Below are 27,282 nucleotides of genomic sequence, written 5' to 3' on the forward strand. Positions count from 1 at the left end.
TCGTATATAGTCACTTTTGTGATCACTTAGGTACTTACCAAGCGTGTTGGTGTGCCAAATGAAACTGTATGATAGCGAAACTCCTGGAATACAGTGTGTACACTTCAATGGCCATAACAAGAAATAAACGCAACTTAAAAAGTACATGAGAAAATTAAAAAGACGGTTCCATGTTTTTGTGCGATGGTTTAATGTGAATTGAAAGTTTTAATTGGCATATGTTACAGAAATTTTTTTCCCCTGCATAGCTCCACGAATTTTTTTTTGTTACCCGTGGGTTTTAAATGGGTTCACATTACAATGTTCCGACTGCTTAGGGTAGGATATCGGGGTATATAACCGCCACCAAAAAATATATAAATGGAGTTTTGCCTTTGAAGTCACACTTAAAATATACTTCGCTCCGGAAAAAAAAAAATGAAATTCCAAATTTGTGGCTTCTCCCGTGCGTTACTCTGTTCAGCTTCTGTGCATCTTCGCTGCGTTTCTGCCAGCGGGGCGTGACGAACTGACCCACGTGTTCGCGCGTGGCGGCGTATTTACAAACAAGAAGAGCCTCGTAATCGCGAGGAGGACCCCCCCTCCTCGTGCTGCTTCTCCTCCGCGACCCCCCACCCGGCGCCCGGGTTCCCCCTCCCTTTCCCCTCCGCGCATGCGCACTGGGTTCCCCCGCGCAGGTCCGGCCGCCAGTGTGCCTCGTGCCGCCGCAGTGCTCGGTTCGCCGCTCTACGGGGAGGGTTTCCGTCGGCGAGGCATGGAGTTATCCTGACGGCATGCGGCGCGGGGAATCATCTTGAACACGATTTTTTATGTGAATTTTTTTTTTTTTTCGTATTATCCCGGATCTTTCCGGGGTTTTGGTTTTGTTCGCGCGGTGGTCTCCCTCGCGCGTTGTGGAGGGGGAGACGCGGGGGGGATGGACTACCACCAGCACCACGTGGCTGTGGCTGCGCCGAGCCACCCGCTCACCCACCACCAGCTGCAGACGCTGGTAGCCGACGACAGCGCCTCCTCGCGCTGGTCGCAGTACCAGCAGCTGTGGCGGCAACACCACCTCAGCCACATCAACGGTAAAGCCGCCTCCATCTAGTCCCCTCTCGACCCCTCGTACACAGGGGCGCAACAACAAGGGGGGGGGGGGGGGGAAGGGTATTTCCCCCCCCCCCCTCTGAAACCATGAAGTGGGGGCAAACGGGGGCAAAGAAAGTGCTGTGTAATCAATTTTTTTGATAATAAAACTGCTTAAATAGCACCAATTTCCATCCTTGAAATACAAATTTTCCCGGGGGAGGACCCCCGGACCCCCCGCTTCAATAGGGGGGATCGATGATTCTTTATAAAAAGGTATATTGCCCCTCTTTTGGAAATTTAGTTGTTGCGCCCCTGCGTCGTACATATATTCGATGGCAAGTTGAATAAAATCACTTCGTGCTGTAATGCTAACGGTTAAAACTTAAAGGTTAAAACAGCGTGGTAAGTTTTAAGTTTTGTTTGTAGGAAGTATGTGAGTTTTAAAAATGTTTCAGGTGAATTAATTTTGCTTAAATGCATCTATTGGACTGCAAATTCAAGTTCGAAAAATACTTAAAACATAGCGCCGCTTCTGCATGCTATAGAGAAACAATGAAATGTTGAATAGTTTTTCACGCCACGTTTGTTCCCAACACGATTTTTTCTGGCTAATAAATTATACGTATTTTTAAAGTTGCTATTATATCTTGGTATGGCTATTCAAGTTTACAAGATTTAATCCAAGATAATTTCTCTACCATAAAGGAAGAAACAGTTCGTGCGTTTTACAAGGGCATTCGATCGGAAACCTAGTTGCCAAAATACTCTTTTTACGTAGTGGTGCCATGAAGTGTAAAACGTTGCCTGTAATGTGGGCGACTTCAAAACTCGCCATATTTTATCATTTACCCTGTTATATTTGTATATGCACAATAAAACGTTTTGGCTACTAATTTCAGACGAATTTCTTCGTAAAATTACAAAAAAAAAAAAACTATGTTCACACCAAAGGAGCTTTACTTCATTAGTTAAGTCGTGCAAATTTTCCGCAGCTTTCAGATTTACGCCGATAATCAACACTTACTGGACCCTTCCAATATAATAAGGCTTCCTAGTTACTTGATTTAACTCCTCTACTTCGACCACGATATGGCATACTGATAACCTACTACCCGGGTACCTGGTACCCAGATACCTATTTAAGGCGTAATTATCGAACACATGTCGCATGTGGTGCCGAATGATATCAAATGTAACACGGCACACGGGCCTGTATGTACGCAAGTTTACGAAAATACTTCCTGGATTGTATTCACGTGCGTGATTTAAGTGGTTGTTAGAAAAGAAAATTAGACTAGGTGCCCAAGCAGACTTCTGTCGCATGCCACTCGCAGTAAACCTACAGGATCGCCTAGCTCTAAAGTCCTAGAGTAGCGCTCAGAATGTCGACAACACTGCACGTCACATTGCATAGGGGTGAGGGGACGCTTCGGGGGCATGCCGCTAGCGCCCTTATTAGTGCTACCTCGCCACCGGGCCTTTAGTGTGCAATGTAGCCCCAGTCAGGCGAGCCCGACGCGACCAAGGTATAAATTACCTACCACGGTCCTGAACACATTTTGGAAGTCGGCCACCATTCACTGACCGCTTGTTCTGGGCAGGTCGTCCAACGAATGCAGCAGCGTGGGAATCAGCATGTTCCGATACTTTCCCCTCGAATCGTGTGTGTGACGTATCGATAGTCATTTACGTGTGATAAAAAAAGTCGGAATTCGACGAGGAATTATGGACATAGGGGATTTCACAGCATGTGTCCTTCAATGTGAGGACGAGATTGGCGAATGCTGTGTATTGGAGCGTGTCCATAGTTTCTCACTTCATTACAGTCACCCATTACAAGAAACTTTTATGTATCGCGAGAGAGAGAGAGAGAAAAAAAAATTGTGAGCGAATCTTTCAATACTCGCCAGTGATGTGTGAACATCTAACCTCGGTAATGAGAAAATTCGCGTGTTCTAATGTTGCAAATAAACTTATAATACGAAACTCTGACACGAAATGTAACGTATAATTCTTTAAATAAATGCAGAGCGTGATAAATATACGAAAAATGTTAGTATGTACCAGAAGTGCAATTAAATAAACGCTCACTACCCAACGATAATTTAATAGGTTGAAAGTCCAATGCGCATGCATGCATAAACTGGTTTAGCCACGAGCCGAAGACATCAAGATGGCGGACCCACATGTAGCAGAATTCACCCTTACGTATTAACTTTCGCGAACATCGGGGATATACCTACTGTGTGCATGGGTGTGCCAAAGTAAACTTTATGGTAGAGAAATGATCATGGATTAAATCTTGTAAACTTGAATAGCCATAACAAGATATAATCGCAACTTTAAAAATAGTATAATTTATTAGCCAGAAAAAATCGTGTTGGAACAGACGTGGCGTGAAAACTATTTAACATTTTATTGTTTCTCTATAGCATACGAAAACGGCGCTATGTTTGAAGTACTTTTCGAACTTAAAGTTACAGTCCATTAGATGCATTAAAGCAAAATTTACCTGAAACATTGAAAAACACATACTTCCTACAAACATAACTTAAACTTATTACTCTGTTTTAGCATTTAAGATTTAACCGTTAACATTACAACACGAAGTAATTTTATTCAACTTGCCATCGAATATATGTAGGCTAACAATTTATTTTGTGACTACAGTATGACGACCAATGGTAACCAAGGATTGTCAAAATTGTAATGCGTATTTTTTTTAAGTTAGCATTACTTATTTTTTACTATAAGAAAGCATTAAACACTGATAAATCTCGCCGGTCCGCCATATTTACCAGATTTCGGAGACTTCCATAGATGGCAACATTTCCGTTCCTATCGACTTCCGTTCCATTCACGAAATTATCTACTCACGAAATTATCTACTCACGAAATTATCTACTCCTACCAAATGCCCGTATACCTGCCGAGAGCTTAGATGTTTACACATCAAAAAGTAACGCGACCTGATAGGGCCCTTTCTCATGATGTGTTTCCTCTAATAATGAACCTCATTTAAATGGAAAAAGGGTGGAGGAGGAACACTACACGTTTCTATATTGTGGAAAAAAACGCGCGCGCCCAGTGCTAAGTTTTGCGAACCAGTTTATAAAAGTATAGGCCCTTGTCTAAACGCCTTCTTGCTCGCGCTAGAGGCCGCTGTGTCTGAGCTGTGACCACCTAGGAGCGCTCTCGGTGGGTGGAGTCCTGGGTTCGAGTCCCGCGCAGGCAGTTTGTGTACATTTTAAATAGTTTAAGTGAGCCACAACTCTTTGTCACCGGCACTGAAATTATCAAAACTAAAATTGTCTGTCAAAAAATTTATTCATTAAATAAATGCTGGGGTTTGTTGGCTCTTTGGCTGTGAAAATTCAAAAATCTGGGTGGAATCCGGATTGTTTCGGATGTGAAAAAAAAAAACATGTCGGACGTTACCGTGTGCCGCTTTACCCGTTTCCCCCCCCCCCCCCACCATTCTCGCTGTTTTAACTCTTAATCCGTCGGTTGTGTCCTCGTTGAATACGAGATCAAGCAAGCCCAGATCGATTCAAAGTGTCAACATGTGGGTGCGGTGGGAGTAAATATCGTCATGCTGCGGAAGAACTTCACCACCGAAGTGAAAGTAGATCTCGAGCCAGGTTTCTTAAAAGTGTTCGTTTGAACAATGATTAACTAAACTTTCGCCTCTGCCGGGTTGTTTCTTACTGGTTGGAACGTAAAAAAAAATTGTGATTTATTCAACTCTAGAGTAAGATCTTACGCCAGTGATAACCATTTGATGTAGTGGAGTGGCCGAATGATGTACAACCAGGTAAAATATTACTTGAGGATTCTTCTCAGAAGAAGCGGTAGTGCCTCGACTGTAAAATAAATTTAAGCCCTAAAATTACTGAAAGGTTTGTATTCATTGGCTGACTTCTTCCCGGAAGATGAAAGTGTTTTGCTCGCATGTTACTGGATTGCAAATGATTTAATTTCTTTTTTTTACGGGTTATCGTAGACTCGTTGTCTTATCATCAGCGTGTCATTAGTATTTTCGAGGTACACTCATTAAATCAATTGATAACCGTTTTGTCTGTGATGTGCGGTCGAATCAGTTCAGGAACTTTTAGCTTGTCGATGAACACTTCTGTCCTTGGTAACAGTTTTGGACCAGGCATCTCAAAGTATTTCGGGTGCACGTAATTTGGAGCACCCGGTGGCTGTAGACGCGACACTGTGGCGTGGTCTCGGCATCATGAACACCCGTTCTTCTGAAGCGCGTGGGCGCGCCCCTATGCACATGTTACTCTGTGTTCCTTTTTTTGGATCGGTAATTCCACTCGGCGCAAGTCTTTTTACGTATCTATCCAAAGTGTAGTTTAAGCATAATTTTTTTTTGTTAAGATTCAAAGACTGTGAAATTTGTAATAATTCTAAGGAAGGTTTGTTTTGGCTCAGTATAAGTTGTGTAAGTTTTGTCGCTACTTATAATCTTTCAACATTATTTATGTGTGCCATACCAGCTGTTGTAACCTCCGCCCCTTTCTTCCTTTGGGGGGTACAACACAAAAGGATTTAAGCAAACACCGAAAACTGTAAAATTGCATGAAAATTCAAAAATACCAAAACAAACTTCAAAGGGTAATCAAAATTCACAGAGAACGTGGTCAAGCCCATTCATTAAGTAATAATTGTACTGACTTCTTCCAGCATTCGTATCTTTGGCTTATTTTTGTGACATTAATTCCGTGTGTTACATTAGTGGCTTCTGGGTTGAAACTACGTGTGTGTGTATAATTGCTGGGGTGTCCGACGTTTCGGCATGCCTTGTTGCTGTCATCTTCAAGTGCGATTGACAGCTGAAGGCATAGCGATGTGGCAGAACTCTGGGCCTTGACTTGTGTCGATCTTGCACGGAGACAAAGCCGAGGTGAGGTCGGGACCCCCTCTCTTCCAGGATTCAAAAACTAACAAGCGAAGATGTAATAAGCACATTACAGCAACTTAGCTGTTTACGTTTACAGAGAGATTATTTCAGAAGGATCGTTGTAACACTTATTTGGCTGCAATGATGTATTTCCTCCCCATCAGCACGAAATGCCTCGTACACAGAAACAACAGGAGTTGTGTTTCAAAATAGTCTAAATTTAAATCCGGTTTTGCACAAGCATGTCTTTCATACAAACTTGACATGTTTATTTGTGTATTCAATTTAATTATACAATTTAATTAAAGCCGAAATACTAAATGTTCAATTTTCTTTTCTCAAACAAAATATTACTTAAATTTCTAATTGTAAAGATTGGTGCTCTAAAAATCTTCTTCCCAGAGATTTGATGTAATCGTGACAATCTGTTCTTTTTTTTCCAATTAAAATTATAAAGAAAACTTGTTCATAAAACAATGATATGATGGTTATACTGCACCCCTTCCTCCGCAAAATCCTGGCTAAGGCCCTGTCTTGCAGATGGCTGAAACAAGTCCTGCCGAAACGTTGGGAACACCATAATGTCCACGGACTAGGCCTTAACTCAAAAAAAAAAAAAAGGAAGAAAAAAAATATTGACTCTGGCCTACGAACTACATTATTTAAATTAATATTTCTTCTCATATAAGCGTGATGTTTACAAGATATTTATCTTTAAAGCCAGTTTATATACCTATTTTTTAAAAAAAATTAACTCTTTACAGGTTGGTTTGTATGTAAATGAATCATGGTTTTTTTTTTCTGTTTTCTTATTCATACAACCTTTTTTTTTTTTTTTTACTGTGGTTCGAGGTGCTAGCCAACACCTTGACACCAATTTCAATAATAACATAAATCTTGAAAATTAGGCTAATGGGAATGTGTGAAATTTTGGAACGGGCCCAAATTTCGCCTGCAGCTGGGATGGAAAACTGCTTGGTGGAGCAAAGTGCACCATTTTGAGTGCAGGTCCGAGGAACGAGCCCACGACTCACTGAAGGCATTATTTCAATACAGTTTTGTTGATGTTGAGTTCGTGTGGGATTATTATCCATTACTTACCCTTGATTTGGCGAAATAAATGAAATAATGAGGAAGGGAGGAGGCAAGTAAACAGTGCTGTCCTTTTAAATATTTCCATGTCTTATTTCTGGCAATTGTTCCGTCATTAAACTCCTTCAGTATCTGAAGCTTCCGCCATTATAAACAAAGTTTTCTTAAATTAATTATAATTATGTCATTGTGTAGTTAGTGTCATTGAATTTTAACTTGTGCCTTTTAAAATGTTCATTCGATTTATGTGTCCTTATGGGTAGGTCACCAATGCATTAAAGATGGCACTTTGATAGTCAATAAGCAAAAAAAAAAGTTTTGTTAACATTTTTATTATTATGGTAAATTTCCTACGCGACTTAAAAAAAGTTTGCGAGTACTAGAACGTTTCACTTAAATATTAAATAATGATCTGGTTCGGTGGCGTATTGGAGGTATAGTTTGAGCCCTGTTTTACAGATCATAATAAATTTAAAAAAAAAACTGTGAAAAGCACGACATCAGCACAACATATGCTTCAGAATCTCACCAGAAAATAAATTAAACTTTTCAATATACCACGCTGTTTTGGGGGTGCTACAAATATTTTGTGCTGACAGCAAAATTATTCTGTAGAGATCCCGAAGTTGCTTATTAGTGACAGCAAAATTTTGCTGCCACAAAGAAATGGTTTTGATAAAACTATATCTATACATGCACACACACACATATATACACACATAAGACATAATAACCGTGTCCCTGATGGGATTTCCCAAACTTTTATCCCCTATTTAACCGCCTTAGGCTATGCATTTTCAAAAATCCTTTCTCGGTGCTTTCCGACGCTATAAGGAACTCCTATGAAAAATGTCATGCTTCTGGACCCGGTTTAAGCTGTGAGTTGTCTGTCAGTCAGTGTTAGAGTTTCATGAAGTAATACCGTTAAGACTTACAGCTGGTGGTGTGAAGAGAGAGTCGTGATTTAAAGAGAGCTTGAGCAATGATAGTTGCAGCCTACCGAGAAGCGCGCAGTATCGACTTGTATAGTAGAATGATAGTTATCAACGAGTGTAGAGAGTCATCAAAGAGTATACCCCGATAGCCTCAGGAATTACTGCACTCGGATCGAGCACAGTTTATGTCTCCGGTTCGATGCGAGAGAGAGAGAGAGAGAGAGAGAGAGAAGACAGGGACAGAAGCTGTGAAAGGTCGATCCGCGTCAAGGAAATGAATTGACTTGTTTTTTTTTTTTTTAGTCTGTCTCGTGACTCCGCAGACTACGGAAAATCCGAAACCAATTCCACCCACTGCGGTCCTGACCTCTCCCCAACCCGTCCTTCCAGATCTACTCTGGCGGACTCAGAAAGGGCATGTGTCGTTTTGACTAAAGGCGTTTTGCCTAATTTGAGGCAAAACCCCGTTTAGCAAAACGCCGTTGGCCAAATAGGAGTTAGGCAAAACGCCGTTAGGCATAACGCCGTTAGGGAAAACGCGATTAGGCAAATCGCCTTTAGGCAAATAGCCTATAATCTAGTCATGAATAAAAAAGCTATAATACTTATAAAAATTATAATGATCATACTGGACCCCTCCATTCACAAAATCTTGGTCTCGGTTTTGCGTCCCGGGAAATCACTCTGGCGATAAAAGGCGACCCTGAAAATATCAAGAAGACCCAAAGGCATTTCGGAACAAGCAGTGAAACTTGGCTGCCGAATACAGCAATCTGTATGAGCCAGTTCTCGGACACCTGAACACCTCTGTTAGGCCTGCTTCTTACATGCTTTCCACGCCTTGTGCGTCGATCGCACGAAACGTAAAGGGTCGTCACAAACTTAAATATGTTATTACTAACACGATTTTGATTTTGACTTTAGGCAAATCGCCGTAACGAATTCGTTTAGGCAAACCGCCTTTAGGCAAATCGCCTGTTACTCGTCGGAAATTAAGAGCCAAAGACCCAGCCACGGTGCAGTGTGGGTGTTACAATATTGTGTTCACAAACGCCAATGCATTTGGCTGGGTCCAGCGCGTGGAGCTCGGCAGGTGCGAGGGTGCCTGGGTTCGAGTCCCGGCTGCGGTCACAAGTCACAATTCTTGTCACGGTCAGCCAAAGTGTTGAAATGAATATGATCATCTTCAAAAATTGGTCATCAAAGGCTCGTCGGTAAGGGAAAAAAAAAATTGTTTCAAACAGGTTTTTTTTTTTTTTTAGGTTTAAACCGGCCTTTTTTTTATTATATTAGTTATTTGGGTTCTCAGCATGTTTAAATGAAAGCCATAAAAAATGCCGCTTTCTGCCACTCATGCTGAACCAGCAAAGTTAAAACATCAAACAACTGAAGTTCAGCAAGTTTGCACATTATGACTGGGACTTCACCACAGAAAGGGTGTTTCCCCACAGAAGGAGGATTCTACATGGAATGGTTGTTTCCCACAGAATACAGTCGGAGATTTCCTACTGAATAGGAAATACTAATTTAATATTTTTTTAATTTTATAAGAAATATTTAGCTGGGTATACATTACAATTTATTCAGATGATTTAAACAAGATCTGAATTTAGTATATACTTTTTTTTTGTTCGTGTAATCATGAGAAACATTAATGATCAAACTTTTGTTGTTACTGGGGTGGAAATAGATTTTTCATTAATAAGTTAAGATATTCTATTAAAAAAAATTTTTTTAATGAAGAAACCCCTTGTTTTAAACCATTGTGGTTTAAATTAGCCAACTTTGCTCGTTAGTAATGAGGGGGGGGGGGAAACACCCGTGAGCCAATAATTTATTGGAACAACGTGGCTAGGTGTTCCGTGTGCTTCAGGGGGACTCTATCCGCGGGTTTAAAGCTGGTATGTTCAGGTGGAAGCGGCGCAGCTCGCTGGGACCTTTGAATATATATATATATATATATATATATATATATATATATATATATATATATATATATATATATACTGAATAGAAGTCGCGAGTGGATAGGATTTAAGGTGGGTTTACGATTGAAAATTAAGAATTAAAACTTAAGACTTAGTCGTGTACTTACCATATGACTCTATGTAAACTAGTGGAATGGTTTATGATTGTCGTGTGTGAATTTTGACGGGTCTTGTGCGAACCATATGATGACTTAAGACTTAACAGAAATGGTTATATTTTATATTTTTCGTTAAGACTTAAGGGAAGCGACCAATCACAACAAACCGGAACCTTTCAACCGGAAGTTTATGTCTTATTATTGGATCGAGCGAGGCAGTATTTAGGGTTAGAATTCGTATATTTGTAATTTGTAATCATCATCCATTTCCAAAAATAGATATCCCATTTATCAATAACCTATTTCAAACCTGCTTCTCCGTTTCGAACAATGGCCGACCATGTGTTTTGTGTTTTGATTGGTTAGAATTAACGACTTCTATGTCAATCATAAACTGGAAAATGTAGTTTTGACTTAATCGTGTGCTCGATGTTAAGTTATAATTCTTAAGGATATCAATCGTAAACCCAGCTTTACTCTACGTTTTTCAGAAGCGTATGATGAGCAGCTTGGGAACTTCACCGCTGCAGTGCGCTGCCGTAACGTCCTGTATCGTCTTAGTTGTTATTTACGCGTTAGAGAGCAGCACTGTCGCCCGCTGTCATTCCCCCGCACCACCCCATCCATCATTCACTGCAGCTCGAGGTCGTTCAACGGGAAGGGGAAGGGGGTGTTTGAAGAGTTCGACACTTGTCCGCTAGGGACCACCACAAGTCGATGCCTTAGGGATGGTGGCGATTGCGGCGGTGAATTAACCAACTACCTCAAAACCGTATTAGAAGTTTTAACCTGGGCTGGCGACTTCTATACAGTGTGTATATATATATATATATTCAAAGCTGGGACTCCGGTGCGTCGAGTCCCGCCCCCCTGAGCGCGCGCCAATGAGCTGGCGCTAATCACGGCCTCGTCGGCCGACAAGACGGAAGGACGGGCAGCTGCTAACCACTAGGCGCGCCCAGGGTGTCCACAGTTAGTACTTTCCTACTAGATCTAGTACTTTTTTTAGTGGTCAAGTACATTTGCGCTCAGATCTAGTACATTTTTCTTTAATATAATAATATTACAGTAACTGCAATATGTTTTATTATTAAGCGTAATCATTTTTAAAAACTATGGAATGTATGTGTGTGTGTTTGTGGTGTGACAATACACTTATGAATATTAGTAAAGATTAGTATAAAACCATAATTTAAGCACTTTTTGAAGAAAGAGGCTTTGATAAGAGCATCGTTGTCTTACATATCAAGCAAGCATCATTTCGAAATCTATATTAGTTAATTAGTTATAAGCAAAATGAAAATAGCATTGAATCTTATGAGGTTAACACGGGTTGCGTAATGCCCCTGAAACACTGGAGTGGCCTCTTAAGTGCTTTCAAGAAACTGTACCGGTTGTTTTACGCCTAAAAAAAAAAAAAAAAAACACTGAAAACATGCGTTTTAGCCATTATAACTGTTCTAGAAATACAGTTTAAAAACTTAATACGAAATGAGAAGTACTTTTCGGCCCTCAGCGAACTCTTAAAATATTTTCGTAAGCAGACATCGCTCGGATGTCTTGAGTGGTTTTGAAATCGCGTTGTTTTTTTTTTCCTGAAGCTCTGCGCACCGCGTGTGTGCCCGGGTGGGCGGAGGAGCCATTAAGCAGGCCTCGCATTGCGGTCCCGACCATACCGCTTCTGGTTCTCTGGTTGTCTCTCGGGCAAGTGCTGGTATGTCTTGTTCTACTACAGCTGCAGGTCAGGGCCGACTCCCCCTGCCGCCTTGAACCGCACCGCCGAGTGTATCTGCAGCGACCTCGCCTCGAGGAGACGCCACCTCCGCGCCGCGCCGCGGCGGGGATTAGCACTGGCGCGATAACAGGCGATCCGGCACAGGCGGGCGTCTGCGCGCGACGTCGCGCGGCCCGGCTTACACGAGCCGGCGCGCGGCCCGGCTCACACGAGCACACTCGCGGCTCCGCGCAACCAGCCACTCCACACGAAACGTAATTTTTTTTTGAAGTGAAAACTTATTTAGCCTAGTTGAGCGATTTTTTTGGTAGGGTAAAAACTAGTGACGTGTTGCGCCCGACTGGCGAATCGCAGCGGCCTGTGTACATGTATACGCATATATACACTAATACATTGTATATACTCGACTGTACCGTGTGCGTGTTGGACTCTTGGGTAAAATCTTGTGAGTTCGCATCACCGACATGGCTGTAGTAGCAGTAAGTGAAGTTAATTTGACCACGTGAATACATGATCTAGGTCTGACATCGCTGGTCAAGTCATAGCTAGGTACGTAATTTTTACATGCCACTGACATCTGTTGTGACTAAGAAATTATGTAAGGATAAATTATATCATGCCGACATCGTACTGTATAATACCAAAATCATTTTCTTACGTGCATTTGACATAGAAATGATGTCATATTACACATTTAAAAACAAAATTTTTTAGGTTTTCACTTCTGTTGACAGTCCCCATGACTGGCTTTTTTTTGTTCAGTGAGCACCATTTTGAAAAAAAAAATACAATTACACTTTTTTAACAATTATATTTTTACATTAAATCATGTACCTTAACATACTTTTCTACATATTTCCTACCAATATTAAGCTACTTATATGGTACTTTACATACAGCTTTTTATAGTGCCATCCCCATAGAAGTCTGCCGCCTGGTTTAACAACCACTCGTACAACAAAGACGAAATCGTGACACTTCTGTTCTCTTTCATTTTTTTCCCCCGTCAAAATTCTGCTGATCGCATGAATGTAGGCCAAAATATGGGCAGTATACCGCATGCAAGCTCCGTATTTAGAGATGACGTTCCGCTAAACACCTCGTGAAAAACTCCCTCCCTTTGAAATCTCCGCAGGCCCTCCTTGCGAATGCTACAGACTTGCGCCCTTGTGTACACACACACACACACACACTATCGCCGCGGGACCACTGGTTTGCAGATATTCATCGAACACGTGCCCTGGCATTGTTTACTCGCAAACGCCACCGCCTACAAAAGCCACACGAACGCGCCCCGCGCACGGCGGAAACGTGGAACGATGGGCTGGGAGGTACTGCACGCCCCTTAAAGAGAGAGAGAGAGAGAGAGAGAGAGAGAGAGAGAGAGAGAGAGAGACAGAGAGAGAGACAGCTTGAGAAGCAAACCGCAGAGTATCACCAGGCTTCGCTGCCGTCACGAACCCCGCACGTAATAACTTTCGTTTGAGGCTACGTCGGGAGGGAAGTGGAAGCGGGCAGAAGGGCGACTGAGGAGGGAGTACTTCTGGGGAAGCGCAAATCGTTTCCAGTTCTTCTTGAAGACGACACACAAGCACCGCGGTGAAGGCAGGGAGTTAGCTTCACATCCGGTGGGAGCTCTCCCCTCCCCCCTTCTTCCCGGAGGTATAGTAATTACGGGAATGCTACTGCGGGAGGGGGGCGTGGTCCCTGGCTGTGGAGAGGGGGTGTGGGGGGAGGCACGGCTGATTGCGACCCTCGTCAGGTCCGCAGACAAACCGTCCATTTGTTCCACAAGCGGGCTTCGAGCGGCGTCCTTGGAGGTACGAGCTGTTCCCCGGGTGACATCCGCGTCGCAGACAACACGTCCGCACAGAAGCGCATCGGACACATCGCTGTATCGATTTATCTTTACAACCTAACTAAAACTAAGTGTTCATTGGAAGGATACTACGTTAGGGAAGACTAAGTGCGTCCCAGTCCGAAGCCTATACGTCTAATCGTGCTGGATTCCAGCCATGCAGGAGGTGCAGCTATGCATCGTGTGCTGTACTTGGCGACTGGCCAGCCATGGCAGACATTGAAGCCATTACTAACTAGCCTATATTAATTTCTAGACTGTAATTAGTTTGAGTTGGGCCCAGGGAAAACACGGACAAGCACGCCTTCACGCGGGGTTCAATCTGGCGAGCATTTAGCAAGCAGGCTGACAACAGGACATAGAAGGATGGTCCGGAAAAAAAGTTGATCGGGCAGAAAAGATTCGACCTCGCGATCCGGTGATATAACTCTGTGTAAGTTGTTGTCATGGAGGAGGGGGAACCTTCTTCACCACACGTACAAACCCCCCCCCCCCCCCCTTTTTATTCACATTTTTTCATACTCCACTGGTCACGTGCAATGTGAGAAGGAGACGTTCTGATAAAGTGTGTGCCAATTTATTTGTCTCAAATTTCACAGTTCTCGAAGCAGTGCCAGTGGTACCCACTACCCGACTGTATCTTGCAAAGAAACACATGGTGTGTGTTTACGAGCACTGACAATCACATCAAGTTTTTTTTACAAACGCTTTTCAAAGAGCAGTGGCAGAAGGATACGAAGACAAATACGAAGACCTTTCGTACTGCTTTTGAGAATTGTCAAATTTGAGACAAATCTTCGGTTCGACCCGCACACAGGAAAAACACATCTCTATGGCGCCATTTACTTTTCGCGACTAGACCTTTCAGACCATGCGTGTGTCATAAACTTTTTAGCTTTGTCTGTGTTTCGTGGTTGGCTGAGCTTATTTCAGGTACAAGTCTACTGTCGGCACACCGATCATAGAAATCCAGTGCGGAAGCAAACGCATCCTGAATGGCCCTCCCAAATAAGAGCAATCAATATCTTCTCTTGCAGACGGCCACCAATCACAAAAAAAAAAAAAAAATCGCTAGCGCGGACATACCTTATCGCAGTCTATTGAGCGAAAAGATTATTTCGCGAAAAATATGACTCTGTACAGATCAGTTTTGTGATAGGGTTTGAGGGGAAGCAGCGATCAAAATTTATGGGCTAGAGAACATTAGAATGTTCTGCAAATTTTACGCTTCTTATTAATACAGGAACGATTGAAGTACTGCTGGAAGTGTTTGTTTATGTGCAAATATTATGTGTACAATTACGACAGGGAGATTCCGACCATCGTTCATACTACCCATGACGTCACAGGGTCACATTGACCAATTAAGCCTGCCCCACACGACACCCATTTCCTTAGCAGTTTTCATGTAATTTTTATGCTAGCGCGCCTGCTCCCGTGTGGGTAACATTTCAGCACCCTTCCAAGGGGTCTGGCTCTGGGTATAAAAGTTTTCATAGCCGAAGTCTTAGCCAAAACCGTAATAGAACGTGTTCTATTTTTCTGCTATACCCACGAGCTGGAGCCGTCCAGATGGCGGACCCACGTGTTGCAATATAACCCCGTATATAGTCTGTATTGTCAACATTAAGGGACGTAACAAATGTAATGGTATGCCAAATGAAACTTTATAATAGTAAAACTACTATGGAATATATTTGTTAAGCTGAAATTGCCACAGAAAAAAGTAATCGGAAATTTTAAAATACGTTATGAAAATACGTTGCATTCTATATTACCCATTATCCCCTATCATATTTGTAGAAGTTGCGGTAGCGTAGTGGCGAAGGGCACGATGGCAGCGGTAGAATGGTGATTTTGAATGTGGTTCGAATCCTCATCAGTCCAATTTTTTTTTTCGTTTTTTTTAAATAACAGATAATTAAATTGTACATACTGTGCTTTCTGCAAATATAAATTATTAGAATTAATTTATGATATAATATTATTAACTACATTTAGGTGTCTCAGTCCATTGATTTTATTCATAGTACTACGTACCTAGATTTATTTTTACTTTTAAAAAAGTAAAGTAAAATCACATGTTCACAAATAATTTAAACCAAAAGTTAATTTTATAATTAAAACGCCAACGTTTATTAAGAAACGAGTGTCCATAAATTAATAATGAATAAACTGATACTTCATAGCGACACACCTGAGAGGGGGGGGGGGGGGGGGAAAACATGCAAAATGTTTTTCTTCGCCTAAGATTTAAATTTATTACGCGGTATGTGCGTGTTTATTTTTCTCACTGGGTTACAAAAAATATTAGTTACAATTCCTCTAATTATGTAGTTAAATATATAAGTAATCAATAAATCTTATATATAACATATATGAATCGGTAGCATTTTTTTACTATTACAATGAAATTAGCTTGATTAACTGTATAATTAAATTAATATTAGAATTTAAACCGTACATAAACTACATTTAGTAAATCCAATGTCCCTTGTATCATTTAAATTTATATATTTTTAGATTTTGAAATTAACCTACAACTTAAAAATATATTTGTAATTCCAAAATTGCTCTTAATTTGTTTTTAAATACTAAACCAATTTTGTTATTTATTTGCAAATTAAAAAAATAAGATAAAATATCAAATAATATTTCCGCAAGTTACATAATTTTTAACACAAACAGGTGTAACTTTCACTTTTTTTTCAGTATTTTGATAAGTTGACTACGACAGGTTTATCCTCCCCTGATATGTTTGCTTTGGTCGGCAACTGCGTTGGCTGGTTTTCTGTTAGCATTCTAGGTATCGTGTGTATGGAGTTAAGAAATCTTTCTGCGGTTCTGCTATACAAATTTTTATGAAAATTTTTATACCCATGGGTATAACAGAAGTTATAGCAGAAAATGGGCATCGTGTGGGGTGGGCTTTAGCGATCAGAGTCCACCGGACATAATGTAGGGCATTACAACTGTAGACGGGCCTTAACAGTCTCCTCTTGAGAGAACGGGCAGTTTTATCGTCTTTGAATACTTTCGCCTGAAAGGTGAGTCTTTCCTGATCGTGCTGCAGTTGCGAGTCAATCACAAGCCAATCGTCTTTCCGTGGAGTGTTCTGCTGTGGCTGATTGTAGGGTTGTACTTGAGTCGCTGATGTTCCGATCGAAACGTTGGTGAACTCTTCCCTTTTGACGCAGCCATAACCACGCGCCATGACACCCGACACAGGGTGATTCCGAATTCCGACCAACAGACGTCTGCTGCATGAAGGTAAAATGAGTTTGAAAACATGAATACGACGTATGGCCAAATGTTCTTCCCACGGCTGGTATACGGCTTTTGAAGTTGGAGCTGAAACAATATTTTTTATTGTAAAACATGTAACACTGTGCAACTGAATTATGTTCAAATGAATTAAGTTCTACAACCACCACGAATTTTGTGACTTTAGCAAAAATTAGTTTTTACGAAATTATTGTAACACCTTTATTTTCCACATACTTTTGCGACGTGTTACTACCTTCAATTATTTCAATTTTGTCTGGTTTTTTGAGGTTTCTGGCGTATGTTGAAAAAAAAGTTATCTTAAATTATGGGTACTATTTATGATTATAATAATGATTTTTTTTTTCAAGTGTTTGGTTAATTATATCTAAATATACGTATTCGTTGCAGACCAGCCATAGTCGAACCGTGGGCGAGTGAAACGAGACGGCGCGTGTGACCCCTGCAAACACGTTGACGCCACGTCGCTGTGTTGCATGGGCGGAAGAGGTGGAGGGGGGAGACCGCCGAGCATCGCGGGGTCGCGGGTGGGAGGGAGGGGGGAGGGGTTATCGCCGCGCTTGTCGCCGCTGATAACTGCGGGCAGATAACTGCTCTCTCCTCTCGGCAGGCGACCCGAGGCGCCGCCGCCGACCACGCAGTTGGGAAGGGGGGGGGGGGTGGTGGTTCTTACGTCCTGCACTCCGCAGTAATCGCGGGTACCTGCGGCGAGGCAGGGCGATAGTCACACGGTGAGTGGCCGCAAGCCAGTGTTGCCAGACGTACCGTAATTCCGATACAAGTACCTACCCAAATCACATGTCTGTATCCGGTACTACCCGATAATATCCGCTCGGGTACGCAACTCTACCGGACTTCAGGAAATATTAATAGTCAAAAAATATTGAACAGTATTCACTTCGAATGGAAAACCAATCAGGGTGGGAAACAGCCTTTGCCCTGGCCGTAACACACTGACATTAGACATCCCTGTCGTTTTGAAAAACAGCCTCGGCTACGCTTATATTCCTAAGGATCTCTGGAGAACCCGATCACGTTTCAGCTAGTATCATTGAATATATATAATGTATAGAAGTCGCGAGCCCAGGTTAAATTTTCTGTCCGGTTTCTTAGAAGAATTGTTGTAGTTCCAAGCTCCGCCGCTGCGATCGCTTTCATCGCTGGGTATCGGCCGTATACGCCCCTGGCGGTATTTGGCAGAACTAGGTTAACCAGCCCAGTCGTGACATCATCCTTCACCCCCCCCCCCCCCCCCCCGAAAATCCCAGACCAACGATTCAAATTACCCGGCAGGTCTTATCAGCATCGTTAGGCGACCTTGAAGAGGAGCTTCCCTTACCGTCGTTTGAGAATGATGAAATCCCAAAAGAAGCTAGCCACGGAAATCACTGAATGATGGGATTCTGTACCCGAGTGAAGTGAAAATTAGCTATTAAAACTTTGTATTGGGCCAATAGTCAGTGTTACGTTCAAAATATGGTTTTATTTTAAAAGTAAAATACTTATTTAAACTATATTTCGCGTTTGTACAAATTTACTTTTAGATATTGGCAAGGAAAATCAACATACCTTAAACAACCTTCTCTTATTCAACGTTATCTATTAAGTAGTAAAAGGGGTAGATATTATTTTTAAAAATAAAAAAAAATGTAACCCACTAAATCAGTATTGGCCAGATATATATAAATTCAATATTAAAATACGCACATTAAAATTTTTTGTAATTAACTTTTTTCGGTAGTAAAAATTCAGGATAATTTTGGTTTAATTGGTTTACGTATATTGCTATATTTTCTAAATCACATAGAAAAGGGAAAACAGTGCATCAGTGAAAATTCAAAAATTTAGTTTAAGTAATACTAGCCATACCAAAAGATCAATATGCGAGATAAGAAATTTGGTAACTGCTCTACATTTCAAATAAAAATGCATTGGTTTCATGAATACTGAAATGTATGCGTAATAAGGCATATTATGTTATTATACTAAGCATGACTATAACTAAAAAAATTACAGTAATTTAAAACGATGGCAGTCTTAACATACAATAAGTGCGCGAGTCTTAGTTTATTTTTTAATTGGCTTCTTCGTCAGATGGAAAAGAGTTAAGATTTCATCAAGGAAAAATATATTCTCAAAGTCACTAAACCGGGAAATAGAAAATAAGGTAGGTACTTAATTTTAAATAAAAGTTAAAATAGACTTACGCTAAACCAATTCAAAATAAGTCGTAAAAATGTTTTTATTTATTAAATATGTTCTATACTTGACAGTTCTTTGTGTATAATTCTTCAAAAATCTTTGAAATTTAATACATATTTTCTTAAAATGGTAGAATATCAGCAATACCCAGAAATTACGTGAGCAAAGCCACGGGTTATTAGATACACTTTTATTATAAAATAAAAACAATTATGCATTTGTAGTTCACGAATGTGATATTTTGTTTATTGCTTCACAACATTAATTTGCCAGTCTCAAATTTCATCGTACCACTTGTCAGAAATGTCACCAAAAATGAGAGATAGTTTTTTTGACGAATTTCAATTACGAGGAAACCTTTCGCAAGACTTTTTTCTTCGCAGTAGTCACTGGTACACCATTAATTTAAATCCACTTAGATAATAAAATTGTATGTATAATGATTTGTTTTTGTATATTTATATAACTTCCCAACCAATTTTTAATGATTTTCATGTGAATAAAAACTTGTAAAGCAATTTAATTAACTGTGTCATAATACTTCTGATTAGATGGAAATACAAACTTTTCATCAGTAATATACGATGATAAAAATATTTATTATTGCAAAATAATATTCACTGTTCAAATGTAAATTTAAATAGATTATTCATACATGTTTCCTGCTAATTAATGGTTTAAAATAATAATTTTTTAGTATAAAATCATTTTTCTCTTGTGTTAAAATGGGTTGCTAAAATGAGGAATTATAAATATGTCACTTACTAAGTCCGTGCACAGATTTACACAAAAAAGCAATGTAAATACTTTTTTTTGGTAGTTTCTAATTTTGTGCCCTGGATAACATGAATTTGGTTTAATTCATACCAAAGTGAATTTTTTGAACAACTTTAATTGATGTCATAAATAAATATTTATTTTATATTAAAAATCCACAAACAGTTTTTAAAATATAATATTTATCACACCAGATGGAATAATAAACAAAAAATAGCTCTTATATGTTGTCTGTGTTTAAAGAATTGTATTATATTTCATGGAAATAATATTTACCTTTCGGTTATTAAAAGAAAATATATTTGTATTCAAAATACTTGCGCATCGTTTTTACGAGCATAAAGGCCGGGATACATTCGCAATAGCACGCAAACAGCACCCAGATAGCACACACGCACAGAGATAGCACAGAGCTTGATGCTACATTCACGCACAACACAACACAACACAAAATAATACCGGAAGCATTCAAAAAAGTTTTTTAAATGTAAAACTCCCGTTCACAATTTTGGTCACTGAAGTTGGCATACGTGACGTTTGTTTAGATTCGTGTGTTGTTATTGTGGTACGGTTTTCGTATAACCCAGAAATATTTTAAATATTTCAAAGTTTACGTACAAAACACAATGAGCATTCAAAAATATATATCACTGTTTATTTAAAATCCGGCTTCTTTAACACATTCAGACACAGACTTCCAAGCATTTAATTTAGCTTCTTCATTTTTGTATCCTGCGGATCCCCTGTCATACAAAATATTTTTACTTTCTATTACAGCTATCAAAAAGCTATCAAATGTGCCTTCCATTTTTATGTTATCGCGTGTTTGAAAACAATAACAAACTACTCAAGTCAAGAGCACCAATACTTTCGTGACAATTGTTCTTTTATAAGCCCACTCGAGTAGTACTTAAACTGTTTGCTGATTGGCTACCACCATGTTCGCGCACAGAAAATAACCTAAAAGTTAAAAGTTAATGAACTTTCTGTGCGCCGATCCTGTGCTATTTTTCTGTGCGCGTGCTATTTGCCAATGTGGCAGCTCATATCTAATAGTGTATGTTGAACTTCTGTGCGTCTGTGCTGTTTGCTTGCTATTGCGAATGTAGCCCGGGCTTAACTTGTGTATCTAACCTCAAAGCAAGGAATATAAAGAGTGGGAACTCAATGCTATAACAAACACTCTTATTTTATTGGAGATCCGGGAAATGTGCGTTATTTATAAGCAACTTAACTTTGTAAATCGTTAACTTTTCAGATCTATTTTGGCAAAATTGATTTTTTTTTGTGGTCATTCGCTACTGGGAATATTCACCATATAACGTTTAAGATTATTTATTAAGAATTACGAAACAACCATATTATGTAAAAATGCTTCATCTTATGTTAAAAAAATTATAAACTGCATAGCCACAAAGTATGACATCATACCATTAGTTTCAGTTACTAATAACAACACGTGCACGCGTTTGAACAGTCATCGCAGCCATAGTTGTTTCATAGCTACCAAAATCATTCAACGTTGTCAAGAATTATTCCAAATTATGTTTTGCCATTTTACTCAATGCGCCACTCCGTTAACACAACATTTTATAAATTCTGAACTACGTATGTCAGTGGGAATGTACAATATACTGTACATTCCAATCTGATACGCTTTAAGAAATTTCTATAGTTTTCTTATTATTAAAACTTAATTTTTGATGTTGGCATCTTTTAACCGTACTTTGTTTTTTTTTTCGGTGGCCGTACTCCTCCAATTCAGTTGCGCCCGCCGGTATCTAAGCGCTCGGATTTCAACAAAAGGCACCGCCTCTCGATAGAGTGAAACAGAATTACGCGCACGACCTTGAAAAAAGCGACGCTACAGCGCTCTGACGTGGAAGCTGGTAACTACGAGTACCCTCTTGTGGAAAGAAGAGCTGTCTAGCGGCGGAGCTAACAACTACCTCAGTTTTGGATCCGAAAATTGAAATAATAAATCCTATCCCCTCGCGACTTCTATAAGTTATATATATTCAATGCTAGTATCAAGTAAACAGTAGGGCGGCGACATGAGGATCACCGAGGTCTCGTTGAAAACAGCCTCGGCTACGCTTATATTCCTAAGAATCTCTGGAGAACCCTATCACGTTTCAGCTAGTATCAAGTAAACAGTAGGGCGGCGACATGAGGATCACCGAGGTCTCTCGTTGAAAACAGTCTTGGCTACGCTGTCACGGTACAAGACAAGATGTGGGGCACGACTACGTCCTACTGCGCGGCCTACGTCCGTGCACTTAAAACCACGTCATCCGGTCTAACTGGGACCAAAGGCACACCGGAAAATCGATAATCCAAATAATCCGTGTAACAAGCAAAAACAAAAAAAAAAATCTTAAGTAAGCAGACACCTTTAAACCAAGCTGGCTTACACTGAATTCTGTAGAAAAACCTCGGAAATGGACAACAAAGAGTAATACAGTCATGGGCGTGGACATGGGCGTCGCAACCGGGGGACGGGGGGACGGGGGGACACGCCCCCCCCCCCCCCCCAATAATGAGTCTTCAATTTCGTCCCCTCCAATAATATATTTAGTTTCGTAGTTATATTAAAAATATGATTTCTGTGATAGAACCATATGTTGCGCATGATGCATTTAGTCCAATCGTGGTAATGTGAGCACTTTTTAATTCGATCTTCGTGTAAAATCAAAATCAGGTCCGATACCGAAGCGCGCCGATAGCAGAAAGCCGAGACGAGTGGAGCCGATACGATCAAGTGCGCGGCCTTCCATTTTATAGCATGGGTTCATATTACTGCCGTATGCTGCGAGCCGAGCAAGTGCTATAATTAGAATATTTAGGAAAGAAAAATGCCTAAAAACCACCTTTTTTGCACCTTCAAACCCCAAAATTGCCCGGGGGAAGACCCCTGGACTCCCCGCTTTTTTTCCCCAGGGGATGGATATTCCACAACAACTAAATCAATTGAAGTCCCCCCTAAAAAATATATCCTTGCGACGCCCATGGGCGTGGATAGTGTTATATAGTCGCCATAGTGTTAAATTTACCGAAATAGCCCTTAACTAATAGTTTTGACGTCTTTCAGTACTCTCCAGTGATGTCCCCTCGCTAACGAGCAAACTCACGTGTTCTCATGTTCGTGTTATACTTATAATGCGTGTTATAAACTTATAATGCGAAATACGGACACGAAATTTAACTTGGAATTCTTAAAAAATAATGTTGAGCGTGATGAATAAACTGATGAATAAAATAGTCGCCCGCCGCTAGAATTCGGCGCATGAATCGTAAAAGATGCTGTTCACCATCAAACGCACACAGCAGTTGGCAGCACGAGACAACCGGAAAATATTAAACTATTGGAAACGGCTCTGATAAAACCCCGGCCCTGGGCCTGAATTTCGACAAGGAATTTTATTAAAATACTGCCCATCTTGTTAAAATTCACGAAACACTTAATACTTTAAAGTTTCCTCACTCGTTATAACTTATACTTCTATGGCATTACTAAAATATTAACAGGAAACACTTTAAAGAACGTCATAACACTAAGTATATGTATATTTATTTGTTTTTGCTTAAACGACTGAAATCAGTCTGTAAATGCTTCCTACGAGCTGGTTCAACATTTATATATGATAGTTTCATTAAAACATTTTTTTTTTTTTAATTCAGTGACGAGATTGGAAACTTTCCCCGAGAGGTTACCATGTGCTCTCTCCACCGCTGTGCCAGTAAGCATCTTGGGAATTCAGAAGGAGAATATGTAGTGTAATCATCGTAATGCCAGGTTTCTCAGGTATCTTAAAACTTGTGACTAAGTTTTTACCGTAAATGTCTTAGTTTACCGAATACATTCCAGGGTAAGTTTCACTGTAGTAACTTTTCATGTGGCACGCCAAAAGTTTGTTCACGAAGGTGACTGACTATGCACGGGTTTGTGTTCGCCGCACGTGGGTCCGCCATCTTTGTGACGCTTCTACCCGGTTAACGTGTTCACGGAATGGCTCCTCCCAGACGCCGCGCACCAAGGTGCTAGAAGGTGCGCCGACAGCAGACCACGTGGCGGGCTGGAGAAGCCTAAGATGCACATCAAGTTCTGTCCCTGCCCGAACACGCCCGAATACTCACCTTCGGCCAACCTCGGGATTTGTTTTATTTTTGCGCAGGGAAAAATGAATTCAAATATTAAAAGTGGTCCGTTAGGTTAGCTACATTAAAACACTATGGACGGTTAGTTAGGTTAGTATAGCTACATTAAAATAAACAGAGAAATATCTTAATATATATGAATCCAGTGTCCTGATGATTGTTTCCAGTGAACTCTTCACCAAGTCAACCGATTTCGGCGAAAATCGGCATTTATGTGTAATTTTTTTTCCAACTTGAGAGATAGGATAGTTTTTATTTCGATTAATGGTCTTAATAATTTATAATTAATAATAAACTTATTATCAATGTTGATTGGTGCTTGAGCCCGGGAAACAGTGGGTACTTCGTCTCCATGACAACGTTGAGTGTATTGGTGTATTAATTTTTTTTAGCAAAATTAATTAATTTTAATTTTATTTCATTTATTATAACTGTAAATAAGAGATTTGGTCTCATCCCCCCCCTTCCCCTCCAATTAATACAACCGTGCGAAGCCGGGTCGGGCAGCTAGTAAATATATATATATATATATATATATATATATATATATATATATATATATATATATATACATATACATATATATATATATAAATTAACCCCGAGGTCGGCCGAAGGTGAATATTCGGGCGTGTTCGGGCAGGGACAGAGCTTGATGTACATCTCAAGATTCCCGGGCGGGCTGCACACGTGGTGCAGCACGTGTCTGCCCACGTGACCGCTGTCGGCCTTGGAGCGACCTTCCCGCCTCGCTGCGTCCGTGGCGACTGCGGCTTCAGCCCCTCTGTTACCTTCACCGCCCGCGGGATCGCTGGGAACAGCAACACGCCGGAAAAAAAAAAAAAAACTTTTTCTTACGACGAGGAAAAATGTATTGAGCTACGAACATCTGCAAAGTTAAGTAGGTGTGCCGACAGATTTTTTTTTTTTTTTCGACGTGATAACGTCTTATGAATCGCCGGCTGCACGCACGAAAAATTTGTCGCGTTCCGCCCGAGCCGAGCGTGCAAAGAACCGGCCAACCACCGTGCGAGAAAATCTTGTGTAACATCAGACCGCCGCACCGTCGACAAGTCTCGTCGTCACTGGAAGCACCAGCGTTCCACGGACACGCCTGCGAGCGCTTTTGGAAACAACGGCCAGTTACCGCCTTTTCGAACGGAGAGTTAGTTCTTTTGTAGCTCCACCGCGCTGAGTTCCCAGTATGATTATTGTCAGTTTATGTTCGAAAAAAAAGGGGGGATTGTCTGTAAAGTCGGTTTACGGACGATAATTTCACGCGATAACGTCATAAGAAAACATTGGTGAAAAATTGCATGCTTTTTTAATTTTCAAATATTATTTACAGTTTTTGCAAATTTAATTTAAATAATTTGTTTAAATATAATCACGAACAATTAGTTAAATAAAAGCCCGCCTTAACCTGTTTGATATTGTAGAAGATTTTCTCGCGCGGTGGTTGGCCGGTTATTGCACGCTCGGCTCAGGCGGAACGGGACAATGAGTCATGCTTTTTCGTGCGTGCAGCCGGCGTTCATCGATTTATAAGACGTTATGGGGGGGGGGGGGGGCCCTTAATTGTATCCCCTTAGAAAGGGTACCTTTCAGACTTACGGTGGCGGTAGTGTAACTGGGTAGGAACTGGAAAGGTACCCTTTCCGATTTCTTAAAATGTTTTAGTTTTGATGCAAATATGCACTGGACAGGTATCCCCTCGGAAAGGGTACCTTTCAGGATTTTCTGCTTTAAAATCCTGAAAGTTATCCCCTTGGAAAGGTAACCTTTCCAGTTTGCGACATGTTTGTGCTCGGAATGGTTAGGTTAGTTTAGGTTAGTTTAGGTTAGTTTAGTTTAGGTTAGGTTAGGTTAGTTTAGGTTAGTTTAGGTTAAGTTAGGTTAAGTTAGGTTAGATTAGGTTAGGTTAGGTTAGGTTAGAGGGGATAACTTTCACGATTTTAAAGCAGAAAATAATATGAATTTTAAGAAATCGGAAAGGGTACATTTCCAGTTTTTTTCTGCTGTGTCATTGTACAGAAAATCCTGAAAGGTACTCTTTCCGAGGGGATACCTTTCCAGTACATATTTGCATTAAAACTAAAACATTTTAAGCAATCGGAAAGGGTACCTTTCCAGTTTATTTTCTGCTGTGTCATTGTACAGAAAATCCTGAAAGGTACCCTTTCCAAGGGGTTACAATTCTGTCGTCCCGACGTTATCGCGTCAAAAATTTGACGTGTAAACGTTGAAGTCGAGTTGTTGGCCGCACTAACCCGGTAGCAAAGTGGGATATCCCTCCCCCCTTCCTTCTGCCTCTCTCTCTTCAACTCGTCTGATTACCGCCTCCCCCCTCCACTGCCCAGCTTCCTGTGTTGTTCTCGCGAGCCTGCTCCTTGGAGCGGTTCCCCGACTCACTTTCTCCTTGGCGCGGGCTCTTCCGGGGTACTATCCCCTCCCCCCTTCTATCACCGCCGCTGCCTCGCTGTTTCCGGGGAAACCACTAGTCGCCGGTTCCTCCCCCCTCCTCCCCCATTCATCCACACTTCTCCCGCGTCGCTACGGCTTATTGTTAGAGACCGGAAAAATTCGCGATTTCAATGACCTGTAGGATAGACTCCATGATCCTCTATGCACGCGGGAAAAATACTTTTGCTCATTGGCTACTGACTCGCGACACCTGTTAACTGGGACGCTTGGGATTCGATACTTCTTTTGTTGAAAGTTTTTCATTGGCCGAGTGTCATTCAGATAAACTGTGGCCCAATCACTGATGCAGTAAAAAGGCAAACGTATTTTGATTCTAGCCTATCACGAAATGAATCCGCGAATTTTTCAGGTCTCTACTTATTGTTGCTAGAGATTACAGTCTGTTAACGGAATCATCAATGAATAGCGCAAGTAAAATAAGTAAAGGTTCATCGTAGACTAGACAAAGTTGGTAACGACAAGTATATTTTGCTGTCAAAAATGAGACAAAATAGTTCTTCTCTAATTCAGGTTGGATCAGCGTCGTTACTCAAAAATAATCATTATCGCAAGGTTTCAAAAACTTAACATTTATTTTAAATAGTAAAATTAAACTTATATTTATTTTTTTCACGTCAGTCTTTCAGTTACGTTTACCTAGAGAATGGCTTAAACTAGGGGACCTGGAAATTTCTTCGTAGTTTATGG

At 40.7% G+C, this 27,282-nt stretch overlaps 1 protein-coding gene and 1 long non-coding RNA gene across 5 annotated transcripts in view; one reads left to right on the forward strand and one right to left on the reverse strand.

Moving 5' to 3' along the window:
* Window positions 1–27,282, reverse strand: part of LOC134534255 (uncharacterized) — a 241,122-nt gene that overhangs the window by 153,841 nt on the left and 59,999 nt on the right. The gene's annotated exons all lie outside the window — the stretch shown is intronic.
* The window catches only part of LOC134534253 (thyrotroph embryonic factor), a 207,966-nt gene that overhangs the window by 73,666 nt on the left and 107,018 nt on the right, over window positions 1–27,282 (forward strand). For 2 of the 4 annotated variants that reach the window (XM_063372544.1, XM_063372545.1), the window contains exon 1: window positions 680–1,070. The exons of the other annotated variants lie outside the window; for them this stretch is intronic. In XM_063372544.1, the coding sequence (XP_063228614.1) occupies window positions 917–1,070 (154 nt within the window). In that variant the 5' untranslated portion in view covers window positions 680–916. Of the gene's footprint in view, window positions 1–679; window positions 1,071–27,282 lie in introns of those variants that run through there. 4 annotated transcript variants of the gene reach the window in all.

This window comes from Bacillus rossius, chromosome 7, assembly GCF_032445375.1.
Source record: "Bacillus rossius redtenbacheri isolate Brsri chromosome 7, Brsri_v3, whole genome shotgun sequence".
Lineage (NCBI taxonomy): Eukaryota > Metazoa > Arthropoda > Insecta > Phasmatodea > Bacillidae > Bacillus > Bacillus rossius.